Consider the following 13,952-nt stretch of genomic DNA (forward strand, 5'->3'; position numbering starts at 1 on the left):
TGCACCATATCCTGTGTTGAGGCTGACATGAACAGAGTGGCAGCTATTATTTCTCCCTTCCATTGAAATTAATGGGAGGAGAATTATTTTTTTCTCAGTTTGGCAAGACCAGCACAAGACATTGCACTACATGTGGTCACCGCTCTTCTTCCATTGCCACCTTCTTTCTCCTCTATTTTTCTGCCTGTATGCTAACACCGACACTCACTCTGAGTAGTCATTGTAATATTTTTGGCTATCAAAAATATATCTGTTCAACATAATAAACATGAGCCAAATCTGTTGTGATGTATGTTGTTGATTATTCACCTCATATGTATAACTGAAACATACAATAAATATTTACTTTGCATGACAGGAACTTCCAGTTCCAACTCCAGTGAAAACCAGACTACCTCCTGAGATCTTTGGTGATGCTGTCATGGTCTTGGAGTTTCTCCATGCTTTTGGTGAACTCTTTGATCTTCAAGATGAATTTCCTGATGGAGTGACTTTAGGCAAGTGAATCTTTAGGCAAACTGAATCTACAGGAAACATGAGCAGCAGATTTTGCAAACATCCTGTCTGCAGATTTTGTTTTGTGGGGGAAGAAAAAAACAGTTTCTCTTCCTTCCCAGAATGCATTAATGGTGCAATATTGGGAGTACAGCTGTGGATCTAGGTTGGCTTAGGTGCCTCCAGTTGACATTAGTTTTAATGTATTTTATTCACTCTGCTCTTTATTTCATATATGCTGCTTGTCAGCAATCATCCTGATCTGGGCAACTATATGTGCTCAGATGCATGCATGGATCTTTCATGTGGCCAAATATCCCCTTTCATTTCAAGTGCACATGCTGCCCTGTGGGATTATGCAAAATGAACGTTGCCCTTTCTTTAAACAAATGGAGAGATGATCCACCTGCCTTTCTATGCACTTGAGCCTGGAATAAATTGCTGGATCACAGCAATTGTTTCTCTAGTTGACCTATTTGGCAGATATTCTATGTATTGACTTGATTAATATTTTGACAATCACATAACATAGGAACAGCTTTCAGTTTTTTCACTGTGTATTTGTAGCAGTTTGAACAGATCCACTTTCTCTTATTTACAGAGGTTTTAGAGGAAGCTCTTGTTGGAAATGACAGTGAAGGTCCACTATGTGAATTGCTGTTTTTCTTCTTGACGGCCATTTTCCAAGCCATTGCTGAAGAAGAAGAAGAAGTGGCCAAAGACCAAATAGCTGATGCTGAGACCAAAGGTCAGACTTCAACTGTGCTTCTTAATGCAAAGCTTCCATTTTAATAGGCACGCATACTAATTTGCATGCATGGGAATATTTCAGTTAACATTGCTCCACATCAGTGCGCATGATTGCTGTAGAAAAACCAAAGTGTGTCAGGTGCTAGCTGCAGCATTGATTCTGGTGTGTACTGTAGGTGCTCTTTTAATTTTTTTAAAAGGCAACCTTTCCCATTATTATACATAACAAGAATTTCACATTGGCAGGTTTTCAAGATGTCTCAAAACTTAACACATCCCTTTCATTAAAATTCTTCAGAATTCAGTAACTTTGTTGAAGATTCAAAAGATATTTCTTTCTCACCAGCACTGTAAGCTACATAACTTTCAGAGGGGTAGCTGTGTTGGTCTTGTGCAAAAATGGAAAAGTTTTTTTAAAAAATTGTCATAAGGCTTTTGTGGACTATATAGTCTACTCATTGGATGAAAGGTTGCCATGATAAATTTGTTGCTTTTTTAAAGTGCTGTAAGACTTCTTGTTATGTCAGCTAAATAATAATCAGGCATCATAACAGTGCATAGCTTTACTATTCATTTCTTCGGTGACAGTAGTATTGTCATCCACACACTGGAACACCTGGTCCAGATTTGTAATATCACACTTCTTAGCTAATGTAATTATTTTCCAAAGGGCACACTTTTAAATCTATTGCAGCATTTGCAGACTTTGAATAATCTTTCCAAGGTGTGCTGTAGCTCTGGTGGTGGTTTATTTTTATTTCATTTGTTGCATACTTGTATGAGAAGAGAAACACGTAACAAATAGCTTGTTTGTTGATTTATAGTAATATTTTTTTACCACACACAGCAGTCACATCTGAATAAAGTAATAAAAGAGCAAATAGAAAAGCGGCATACTCAGTTGCAGAAAATCCACTTTGTTCATGGAAGGCTCCAGGTTCAGTCCTTGGCATCTTCAGGAAGGGCTGGGAAAACAAGACTGACCTAGATGGGCTACTGGTCTGACTTGGAAACATTTGCTCAACATTCATGTTTTGTTTTTAACCCTGAGGACTAGAATATTGACGGGACCCCCCCCCCCCCCGCTCTCCCAATTTTTATCAGAATTTGTCTGGTAAAGGCATTTTCTCTAGATTAAGTGTTTGCATTCCCTTAACATGGGTGTGGGGAACCTTCTGCCCTCCAGATGTTGCTGAACTATATAACTCCTATCATCACTGGTCATTGGCTATGCATGCTGGGGCTGATGGAAACTATAGTTCAGCAACATCTGAAGGACCAAAATTTCCCCACACCTGCCCCAAATTGAGTACTTTTACACCTCTTCTCTGGAACCAGAACAATAACAGTTGTAGTATAGTGCACAAAAGAAATATATATAGAAAAGAAATACATACAGTTGACGTGTGCTTTGTAGAGTCAAGTGCATCAATCTGAAAATCTGTTTGATCTCACACACCATTCAGAGAAATAGGGTTTTTTGGGAGAAAGCAAAGCTGCATGTGATTCTTCCTTTGTGCAAGGAAGATTTAGTCATTATTCTGTTGAGAGGAAATCCAAATGACTTCTCCTTTCTGGCAAATCAGTTGCAGGGGGGAATTGTGCTTTTTCCACACTCAATCAGTAGTCATTGTTGAACATGAGATTCCTTGGACCCACAAGTGAAACTTTTATTGCCGTTTGGAGTAATTTAGTCGTATGTAGACTGTTCTGAGCACCTATTGTTATTGCTAGTGTGTATCTGATTGCCTTTCTCTCATGCATATATTATGTTAAACTTTGACTCACTTAAATTGAAAACTTCCCACTGCAAGATTCTAGATGCAATACTCCTTTGCTTAATTGTAAAGTCAAGTTTTTGTTTTGAATCATTCATAGCTTTGACTGAGGCATTCTGAGCAAACTCACAATTGTAGGGTAAAGGTAAAGGGGCCCCTGACCAGTAGGTCCAGTCATGTCCGACTGGGGTTGCGGCGCGCATCTCGCTCTATAGGCCAAGGGAGCTGGCGTTTGCCCGCAGACAGCTTCTGGGTCATGTGGCCAGCATGACAAAGCCGCTTCTGGCAACCCAGAGCAGCACACGGAAACACCGCTTACCTTACCGCCGGAGCGGTCCCTATTTATCTACTTGCACTTTGATGTGCTTTCAAACTGCTAGGTGGGCAGGAGCTGGGACTGAGCAACGGGAGCTCACCCCATCACAGGGATTCGAACCGCCGACCTTCTGATCAGCAAGCCCTAGACTCTGTGGTTTAACCCACAGCGCCACCTGGGTCCCTTTGTAGGGTAGGCATGCCCATAGTTCTGTGTTATGGCTGTCATATTTTGGTTGGGCTGCATTCACACATATAACTTGGCAGAAGCTGTTAAAGAGAAAATATATTAACTTTTGTGAATGGAGGCTTATGTCCAGTATAGGATAGTGCAGTTCTATTTTGTGATGGCTGGTAGTTCTCTCTAGTGATCCTGAACTGGGACGTGAAAGAACCTCAGCCTGTAAAAAAAAAAGAAAAAAAAAGGAAGAAGAAATAACTTCAGGAATAAGGAATTTGTTTTCTAAAGAAGGGTATTTCGTCTTGCTGTTTCCTACCCTTAAGGAATAATACTTATTAGCCTATCTTCAGTGATATGTAGAAACTTCTGTCTTGGATAACCTTGATACCGCTGTATATAAACTTCTGAACCTGGCTTTTGATGTGCTTCACTGATCAACTGTGTAGAATATGGAATCTCATGTGTAATGTGGTGAATCAGCAATGACATGCTGCTGGCATCCATATTCATTTCTGTAGGCATAATCATAATGAGGTAATGATAAGAATGTAGTACTAGGATGCTGTTTGATTTCTTGCAGTAAACCTTTTTTTACAAGAGCTTTTCATGGGTTTATCTTTCTTTGCATGTGTGTGCTTGTGCTCTTGCAGTCAAGTTGTGTGCAATGCAAGAAGCTTTTAGTGAGTGCTGCATGCTTACTCTGCTTTTAGGTAGTATGCATATGTTTGTTGCACGGCAACTTACAAAAGTATCAAGTTTATATGCTATCTCCGCATTGCTTAAAAAAGACTTGCTTGCTTCGCCTCCGAAATGCAAGTGTTAATTTTCACTAGAATAAAGTCTTTATTTCCTTAAAGATTTAACAGAGGCTTTGGATGAAGATGCAGACCCCACAAAATCTGCTCTATCTGCAGTTGCAACTTTGGCAGCTGCATGGCCCCAGTTACATCAGGGTATGTGTGGGTTTCACTTTTTTGTTATGTTTTGCACTATTTTACAAAAAAAGTATAATTCACATTGTTTGCTAAATACTCTTAGTAGCCAAATAGTCTAACACTAATTCCGTTGTTAACTGTAGGTTGCAATTTGAAAAACTTGGATCTTGATAGCTGCACTCTTTCTGAGATTCTCAGACTTCATATCCTAGCATCAGGTGCAGATGTAACATCAGCCAATGCTAAATATCGTTACCAGAAGCGAGGAGGATTTGATGCTACAGATGATGCTTGCATGGAGCTAAGATTGAGTAATCCTGGGTTGTTGAAGAAACTCTCGTGTACTTCCGTGTATGATCTATCATCGGGTAATAGAGCCAAATTAATATGTCAAGTTACATGATAGGTTTTCAAGAATGGTTGAAGTTATACAAATTTAATTAAATAAATAATGATAATACAGATTGGGGCTAGGTAGGTGATTTAGGCTGCAATCCTATACAGGGTTTACCTGAGAGTAAGTTCCATTGAAGGCAGCGGGCTTACTTTTGCATTGGATTGCACTATGTATCTTGTGGAAGTCTCTGTTTAATTTTCTACATGAGCTTATGTCTGATTTTCTAAGAATCATTAGCCATTATCAATTGAGCTACTGATAGTATAGGAGTGTTTGGGTATTTTTACTTGCTCTTTTGTGTTTGAACAGCAGGTCCTCCATATATATAAGAAACTGCTTTGTTTCAAAAGTGTTTTGCCGTATGGCACAAGCTGGGTGGGTTCATACTAAAAAAAAACACAAGTCCAGAAGCTTCTTGGTGCATGGAACAGTTTTTTGGATCATGTTTATATTAGAATGGAAAATAGCTTGCAAGAAGTTCATATACACACAGTTAAACATGTTGAAGATTCCATTGGTAAACTATGCCATAAAACAAGGTGGCCAAACTCTGAAATGGCACAACTCTCCTTATTCTTGGTTTACATTTTGTCAATCGCTATGGATTAATGAGCCCAAATGTCACTGACAGATTAAAAATAGGTACATTACTTTATTGATGAAGCTTGACTGATCAATTCAAAGGATTATTCTGTGACTTCTGTAATGAAGTATCAATCTATATTCATTTTATTAGGGGAGAAGATGAAGATTCTCCATGCCCTCTGTGGGAAGCTTTTGACTCTTGTTTCTACTCGAGACTTCATTGAGGACTCTGTTGATGTATTACGACAGGCAAAACAAGAATTCAGAGAGTTAAAAGCAGAACAGCACCGGAAAGAAAGAGAAGCTGCAGCAGCAAGGTGACAAGAACACAGATGCCCAAATATGAGCACGTTAAAGCTAAACCGGGGCTATTCCAGAAGCGTGGCTTCTAAAGTTGAAAGAGCCTACTAGAAATACAGTAGCAAAACCTGTTTATGTCTGTCATAATCCAGCTTAGAAAATTAAACACATTTATGGTGTATTTTATTAACCTTATTTCAAACATTTTTACAAGGTATCTTACACATTTTCATTATAAAAGTGTAGTTCTAAATTAGGAAGTTGCTCTTTGGAACAGAAAACTGCCTTTATACCAAGCCAGAACAGCTAGCTCAATATAGCCTCCACTGGGTGGAGAACCTATAGCCCTCCAGATGTTGCTGAAGTAAAACTCCCAGCACCCCTGACCATTAGTTGTGTTGGCTGAGGCTCATGGGAGCTGGAATCAAACAATATCTGAAGGACCACAGGTTGCTAGAGGGGATGAACCACCAGCCTGGGGGATAAAAAAGGCAACTTCAACCCTTAACTGGCCTTTTTTGCAAACTCAAGTGTTTTTGCCTGGCTGGAATGACTCCTTGAACTCTGATAATACATTTTGCTTTTCTAGAAGGAGAATAGAAAAGGGTGTTTGTAGAAACTAGAATACTTGCACAAAGATAACATTTACATTAATTGCTGTGCCCCCTTGTGCCTCTGGCCCTTGGAAATTTGTCCCCATTTCTGGAAAAAAACTTCCCACTCCTGGTCTTACATCATCATGGCTTCCCAACTGTTTTGAGCCTATGAGCACATTTGGAATTGTATTAAGAGTATTGTGAAAATGACCACTGCTGTAGGGAACATGAGCAGTTACAAAACACTGGGAGTATCCGTCTGCTCTTCTTGTTTTATTTCCATGTTTGTGTGTACTGCACACTGATCACACACACATGCAATGGAGTGGGAGAGAGACAAACCCCCAAACAAAGGGGCAGGGTGGGGAGAAAAAAAACATAGAAAGCAGGAAGGAAGAGAACCTGCAGAGAAAGAGAGTGCATAAAATGGTGAAAGGTGGGGAAAGCTCAGCTACGGATGGAAGAGCAGGTAATGGCAGTCTTAAGTCTAGCATTGGTGTAGGAGAAGCCCCCGTTCGTCATAGCTTTACTGGTAGATGCAGTAATTACTTCCTGCTTCTCAGCAAAAAAGTAGTGAAATAATTGTCCTGTGTGCTCTCTCCTCCTCTTGGGCTTCCTGATCCTCTTGGGCTTTCCCCATGATCCTGATAGTGTGCTGGAAAAATATCAGAGGACAGCCTTGTGTGGACACAATGAAAGATATCTGAGCGTGCCATGGCATCAACAGGTGTTTCTTTGAGGAAAGGTGCTTTATACTGACCGGCAGCAACTCTTCAATGTTTCAGATGGAGTTCTTTCCCATCCCTGCTTGTAAATGCCAGGGAACAAACCTCAGACCTTTCAAGTGCAAAACATATACTCATCTGTTGAACAATAAGCTTTTAGTACTATTTATTTTAGCAATATTTATTATGTACCATTGCCTTCATCCAGAGATTTCTGTGCATCGAGATGTACATAAGGATCTCCTGCATGTTGGGTCTCTGTTCTTTTCAGTAGAGCAATGTAATTAGAGGAAATGGTTGAATACATTATATGCGCCAACTAACCATCTGTGTGTATTGTATAATATCAGAATCCGCAAGAAAAAAGAAGAAAGACTAAAAGGACAAGAACTAAAGATGAAAGAGAAGCAAGAAAAACTGAAAGAAGAGCAGAAAAATTCTGCAATTGACATAGCTATTGGGTATGATCAGTTGCTAATATTTACATATATTATTAGGATAGTGCTTAATTTCACATGCTGGGGTTAGTGTACACAGTTTCAATTTAAGTATTTCCATTAACAATAAAACTTCTTAGATTATCTTGCTTTCTGGTTATTATATTTACTTAATATGCTCACAGGAAAATAAAACAGTTAAATATATATCTCAAATTTTATACTATAGGTGGGATAACATAGTAAAAGAGTTCAATACACATGCATGCACATTGATCTTTTATTATAAAACACTTTGGAAAATCAAATGTGACATCAAAAGCCAGTCCAGCCAGATCCGTTTTCATCTCCAGTAAATGTAACAGTGTGGACATTGCAAAACTTGGAGTTCTCTGCTTGTGGGAGTAACTTTATTCTGTGTGTATTTTTTTTTAAATGTGGCGCGCAGTGCAATTTTGCAGACTGTGCTGTATAGTGTGTTACAATATGCTATGCATGTGCAATTCCCTATAACTCTTTGAACTTGGAGGGCTTTATATTTTTTGGTATGTCTATTGTATCAGTGAGGAGGAGCGGGAAGAGCTTGATACAAGCACAGAGAGCAAAGAAACTGAATCAAAGGAGCAAGACTTAGATGCTATGACAGATGAGGAAGATGACATTGTGCCAAACAAAAAGAGAAGAGGAGGTAAATTCATTTCTAGTGCATTTTCATTGCTAAGTATTGATTTTCTATTGCTGTAAGTTCTTGCTTCTAGGGTTTTTAATGAAAGGCAAGAGTAAACTTCACTACCTGCATCATCCTGTTGGAGCTTCATTATTTTTTTGATGGATATATAATTCCATTGATCTAGTTTGATACTTTAGGCTGCCTCATTCATTACTTCCAGTAGCACCTTAGAGACCAACTAAGTTTGTTATTGGTATGAGCTTTCGTGTGCACGCACACTTCTTCAGATACACTGAAACAGAAGTCACCAGGCCCCACCCTCTCACTATATATAAGGGTCTGGTGACATCAGTTTCAGTGTATCTAAAGAAGTGTGCATGCACACGAAAGCTCATTCATTACTCTTTTCCATCATGGGTTTCTAATGCTTGTATCTAAGGTACAAAACCTTTCCCCTCATTTTATGAGCCAGCACAGTAGAGTAGTGGTTAGAGTGATGGACTAGAACTGAGGAGACCCACTTAACCATGATGTTCACTAGGTGCTCTTGGGTATAACTTATATCCCAGGGTTGTTGTGAAAATAAAAGAGGAAGGAAGAAGAGCCGTGTACACTGTCTTGAGCTCCATGAAGGAGAGGTGGGAGGCAAATGTAAGAAATTAGTTCAGAAACATGCAGAAGACAGAATTTCCATATAAAAATTGTGAATGAAGCCACACATTGGGCCTATAAAGACATTAGTTGATTGATGGTACAAAAAGAGCAGAAGAAAAATTTAGAAGTTACGATATCTTGCTACCTGCTTGAAATTTTCTTGTATTATTTGTTTGGGTAAACACCTGCTTGTGCTACTCTAAGCTAACTGTGCTATGTACAGTTGTGTCACTTTGGTCAGTGAGTGGCCAGGTAATGTATTAAATAAATAAAATATTTTTGCTTGCTCTTTCAGGAAGAAGACAGAATGGCTTTAAAGATCTGGCAAGGCAAATAGAGACAACTGGTGAAAAACGCGAGCCACTCACTCCAGAGGAGGAAGAAGCTTTAAAACAGGAACAGCAAGCAAAAGAAAGGGAACTTACAGAAAAGATTCAGAAAGCCACAGCCTGTACAAATATATCTCCTTTGGGCCGGGACCGCCTATACCGACGCTACTGGGTTTTCCCATCTGTTCCAGGATTATTTGTGGAAGAAGACTATTCTGGTCTTACAGAAGATATGTTGCTGCCTCGACCATCTTCATTTCAAAATAATGTACAGAGTCACATTGCAGATAAATCTCAGACTACTAAAACTTCAGAGTCTTTGAAGACAGAATCTACCTCTAACAGTCACCAAGATTTCCATACTGGTGCTACTGTACAGGTGTCGTTGCCAATACATAAGCCAAACCGGTGGTGCTTTTACAGTTCTCAGGAACAACTGAACCAACTTCTAGCAGCTCTCAATTCCAGAGGATACAGGGAAAGTGCCTTAAAGGAAATTCTTTTGCAGGAAAAAAACAGAATATCTAAACAACTGGACAGTTTTGCTGCAGAAAAATTCCATATTTCAGGTAAATATTCTGGATTTTCTTGAGTATGTCGTGGGTGGGACTTGCCTGCGCCTTACCTTCTCTACTGCCTCCTTCCTTCCTGTGCCGGGTACCAGTTTCACCCCGGTGCCTCACAGGGCCACTGCAGCTTGCTCCTCCCTCAACTTTTCAACGTAGCAATGTGTCACTATATCACAATATTTGGCTGGTGATAGCAATGTTGAAAAGCTGATATCACCCAGCCATATTCACAGTACAAAATGCAAACACAAAACACATATTTAAAAACAAGAACGAGAATGAAAACAAACCACTAACCCTCGTTCCCACAAACACATTTAAATTTTAAGACATAGAATGTTAAGCAGCCAGAACCAAAGGCCTGATTAAAGAGAAACATTTTTGCCTGATGCCTAAAGATATGCAAGGAAGGTGCCAGGCGAGCCTTTCTGGGGAGAACATTCCACAAACAGAGCCACCACAGAAAAATCAGTGTGCACCTGCTCATTCACATTAAAACAAACTAGTGTAAACTATGACTTAATGTAATGTTCAAAGCCATAGCCTAGCTTGCCATTTTCTTCTGGAAAACAAAGTGTTGTCTTACACAAAACAAACCAGAAAAAATACAGTTTATGGATGTTGTTTGATACAATAGCACAGGAGTGGGGAACCATGTCCCAGATCCTTAGAACAATTGGCCTTGCTGGCCAAATGAGGCAGGTGGCTTCTCTCATCAACCTGTGGGTGCCTGTTTTCTGCTAGGAACGTGTGCCCTCAGTGCGGGATTGAATTCCACTCTCACCCTTTAACTGACATCACAAGTTCAGTCAGTTGATTGACAGGTGGGTGTGGTTTGAGGGAAATGGCTTCATGGGACATATTGGACCACCCTGCAGGCCAGAGGTTCCCTGCCCCTCTGCAATAGCAATTTACCACTGCATTCCAAATAACAGCCTTCTAATTTGAAGCTGTCTTGGGTTTTACACTTTCCTTATTTGTGGTCATTTGAGCGGATGTGATTTTTTTGTTTTGGGAGAAAAAAATGGCTTTGGTGATAGTCACCTGTCTATACTGCTCTTAGTGTGTTTAGGTGGCATGCTTTTGGTCTTGGATGAAGGGGGTTTAATTTCTTGATATTTTAATTTCATTTGGAAACTGCTACTTAAGGTATCGGTTACTTTTACAGAGAAACCTCAAAATGAAAGCAAGTTGTATCCAGTACGTGGGAAAACACCGAATACACATGATGCAGCTCCGATGTCTGCAGAAAAGCAGCTTGAATTGAGACTCAGAGACTTTCTTTTGGATATTGAAGACAGAATCTATCAAGGAACTTTAGGCTGTATTAAGGTATTTTACTATTTGTGTTTTTATGATGAATATTGTGCCTTAAAACCTGGCTTGACCTCTGTGGACATAATACCTTTCCCTCAAACCAGAAGATCTTAATAATTTTAAACCAATAGCAAATGTTCCCTTTTGGGCAAGGTTCTTGAGAGTGTGGTTTCCAACTGGGTCCAGGTATTGTTGGAGGAGGCAAATTTTCTAGATCCATATAAATCTGGGTTTTGGCCTGATTTTGGTATGGAAACTGTCTTTGTCACCCTGTACGATGGAGAGAGACAGGGAGTGCTGGTTATTTCTTTTTCTCCTGTGATATACTGAAAAGAAGAAGAAGAAGAAGAAGAGTTTGGATTTGATATCCCGCTTTTCACTACCCGAAGGAGTCTCAAAGTGGCTAACATTCTCCTTTCCCTTCCTCCCTCACAACAAACACTCTGTGAGGTGAGTGGGGCTGAGAGACTTCAGAGAAGTGTGACTAGCCCAAGGTCACCCAGCAGCTGCATGTGGAGGAGTGCAGACACGAACCCGGTTCCCCAGATTACGAGTCTACCGCTCTTAACCACTACACCAAACTGGGTTATCTCTCCCAGTGCTTGAAGCCAGGAACGAAGTCGCCTCACAAGAAACTTTTCCAGCTCCATTTCCTTGAAGCAACCCCCCGTTACTTTACTGCCTTTCACTTGAGGCAGTAGCATTTCTGCATTTTTAAATTTATTTTGCATTTCTTTTATATCAGTGTGATATAAAACACAGGCCTGTGTTCCTGTGTCTGGCTCCCCCCCCCCCCCCCGCTGGGTACTCAGGACACATTTAGTGTTGTTAATGGTGGATACTTGTGATTTTTACTTGTTAATTTAGAAAGTGGGTTAATTTGGATAATGGACTGGAAGAGCGCCAAAACTGAAGCTTTATCCAAACAAGATTGAAATGCTGCTGGTGCGTCCTCTTACCAGCTGAATAGTGTGCAGCCTGCTCTATAGGGGGTCACACTCCCTCCGAAGGGAGTAAGTTTGTAGTTTTGTGATTCTCCTAGATCAGGGGTCAGCAAACTTTTTCAGCAGGGGGCCAGTCCACTGTCCCTCAGACCTTGTGGGGGGCCAGACTATATTTTTTGGGGGGTGGGGGGAAATGAACGAATATCTATGCCCCACAAATACCCCAGAGATGCATTTTAAATAAAAGGACACATTCTACTCATGTAAAAACACCAGACAGGCCCCATAAATTTTAAATAAAAGGACACATTCTACTCAAGTAAAAACATCCTGATTCCTGGACCGTCTGTGGGCCGGATTTAGAAGGTGATTGTGCCGCATCTGCCCCTGGGCCTTAGTTTGCCTACCCATGTCCTAGATCCATTGCTGTCACTTGAGGCACAGATGGCCCCTGTGGTGTGGAGTGATTTCCATCAGCTTAGACTGGTACCTAACTATATCTGGACAGGATAACTTGGCTACAGTAATCTATGCTCTTGTAGTCTCAGGGTTGGACTGATGCAATGTGCTTTATGTGGGACTGCCTTTGAAAACAGTTCTGAAGCTTCAGTTAGTGCAGAATGCAGCTGCCCAGCTGTTGGCAGGTTCCAGGCAAACAGTTTATATTACACTGTGTTAAGCCTTTCAGTAAATGTATTATGCTTTTTAGGTAACAGACAGGCAAACTTGGAGGACAGCCTTAGAAAGTGGGCAATATGAGTTACTAAATGATGAAAACAAAGAAAATGGTATAATGAAAACTGTGACTGATGACGTTGAAGAGATGGAGGTAGATAATCAAGCAAGAGTTATTGCAAGAGACAGGTAATACCAGCAACCTTTTAGTTGTGCTATTTAAAATTAATATTGGGATGGGTAGTTTGCTTTTGCTCCACTTTATCCATTTATCAAATTTTGAGGGGGGTGGTTCTTAACTAAAAGCATTTCCCTGCATTGTGGTAATTTTAGCAAATACTTTTCTGTATAAACAAAGGGGCCGTGGGGCGGGGTGGGTACTCTCCCTCAAAAGCATGGCTTTGTTTTGAAAACACTTGAGGACAAAAATTTGGCACAGCCCTAGTAGTGATGCTGTAATCGTGTTAAGTATATTTGATATTTGGCTTTCTCTGGAAATTGCTGAACAAATGACACCTTATTGATTATTACCAATTATGATTGGTAGATTAAGAGACAGCAATCCTATTTTCAGTTCCGTGAGACAATAAAATAGTATAGTTGTTTCACTGTGAAATAATGGCTGCATTATTTCATTACTAAAATTGTGTGTTTGATCTACACAACTCAAATATATCAATGCGTTTGGATTATAAGATTTCTAAAGTAATTTTATTGTCTATTGCTGAATTTCCCTTTTTGTTTTGGAGTTTACACATTGGCAAAGCACCTATATTGTAGCCCTTATTTCTTTCCAATACAGTGGTACCTCAGTTTACGAACATGCAGTCATACCTCGTGTTGCGTTCGCTGCGGGTTGCGAATGGCGCGGGTTACAAACGTGGCAAACCCAGAAGTGTTTACTTCCAGGTTTTGCCACGTGCACACGCGGAGAAGGAAGTGCCAGGCACATGCACAGAAGCGTTATGCGCAGGTTGCACATGCACAGAAGTGCGATATCGCCACTCAGGTTGCGGACTTTTCGGGGTGTGAATGGCACCCCGGAACGGATTGTGTCTGCAACCTGAGGTACCACTGTAATCCATTCCGGAAGTCCGTTCTTAAACCAAGGCGCACTTTCCCTAATGAGGCCTCCCACTGCTCGTGCCCTTCCACCATTCAGCTTCCATTTGTAAACTGAGGTAAAGTTCGCAAACCGGGACACTACTTCTGGTTTTGCGGAGTTTGTAAACCGAAATAGGACTGTTAGTAAACCGAGGTACCACTGTATTCTGTTTCTTGAGATGACACCTGTGTGTGT

At 40.4% G+C, this 13,952-nt stretch overlaps 1 protein-coding gene across 6 annotated transcripts in view; it reads left to right on the forward strand.

Moving 5' to 3' along the window:
• Positions 1 to 13,952, forward strand: part of BAZ1A (bromodomain adjacent to zinc finger domain 1A) — a 42,648-nt gene that overhangs the window by 15,025 nt on the left and 13,671 nt on the right. For 3 of the 6 annotated variants that reach the window (XM_033143642.1, XM_033143660.1, XM_033143687.1), the window contains 10 exons: positions 359 to 497; positions 1,097 to 1,243; positions 4,377 to 4,472; positions 4,598 to 4,822; positions 5,588 to 5,753; positions 7,408 to 7,518; positions 8,058 to 8,182; positions 9,114 to 9,716; positions 10,885 to 11,048; positions 12,687 to 12,841. In XM_033143642.1, coding sequence (XP_032999533.1) covers positions 359 to 497; positions 1,097 to 1,243; positions 4,377 to 4,472; positions 4,598 to 4,822; positions 5,588 to 5,753; positions 7,408 to 7,518; positions 8,058 to 8,182; positions 9,114 to 9,716; positions 10,885 to 11,048; positions 12,687 to 12,841 — 1,931 coding nt within the window. The remainder of the gene's footprint in view (positions 1 to 358; positions 498 to 1,096; positions 1,244 to 4,376; positions 4,473 to 4,597; positions 4,823 to 5,587; positions 5,754 to 7,407; positions 7,519 to 8,057; positions 8,183 to 9,113; positions 9,717 to 10,884; positions 11,049 to 12,686; positions 12,842 to 13,952) is intronic. The other 3 variants (XM_033143669.1, XM_033143678.1, XM_033143652.1) reach the window with 2 other exon arrangements.

This window comes from Lacerta agilis, chromosome 1 (genome assembly GCF_009819535.1).
Source record: "Lacerta agilis isolate rLacAgi1 chromosome 1, rLacAgi1.pri, whole genome shotgun sequence".
Lineage (NCBI taxonomy): Eukaryota > Metazoa > Chordata > Lepidosauria > Squamata > Lacertidae > Lacerta > Lacerta agilis.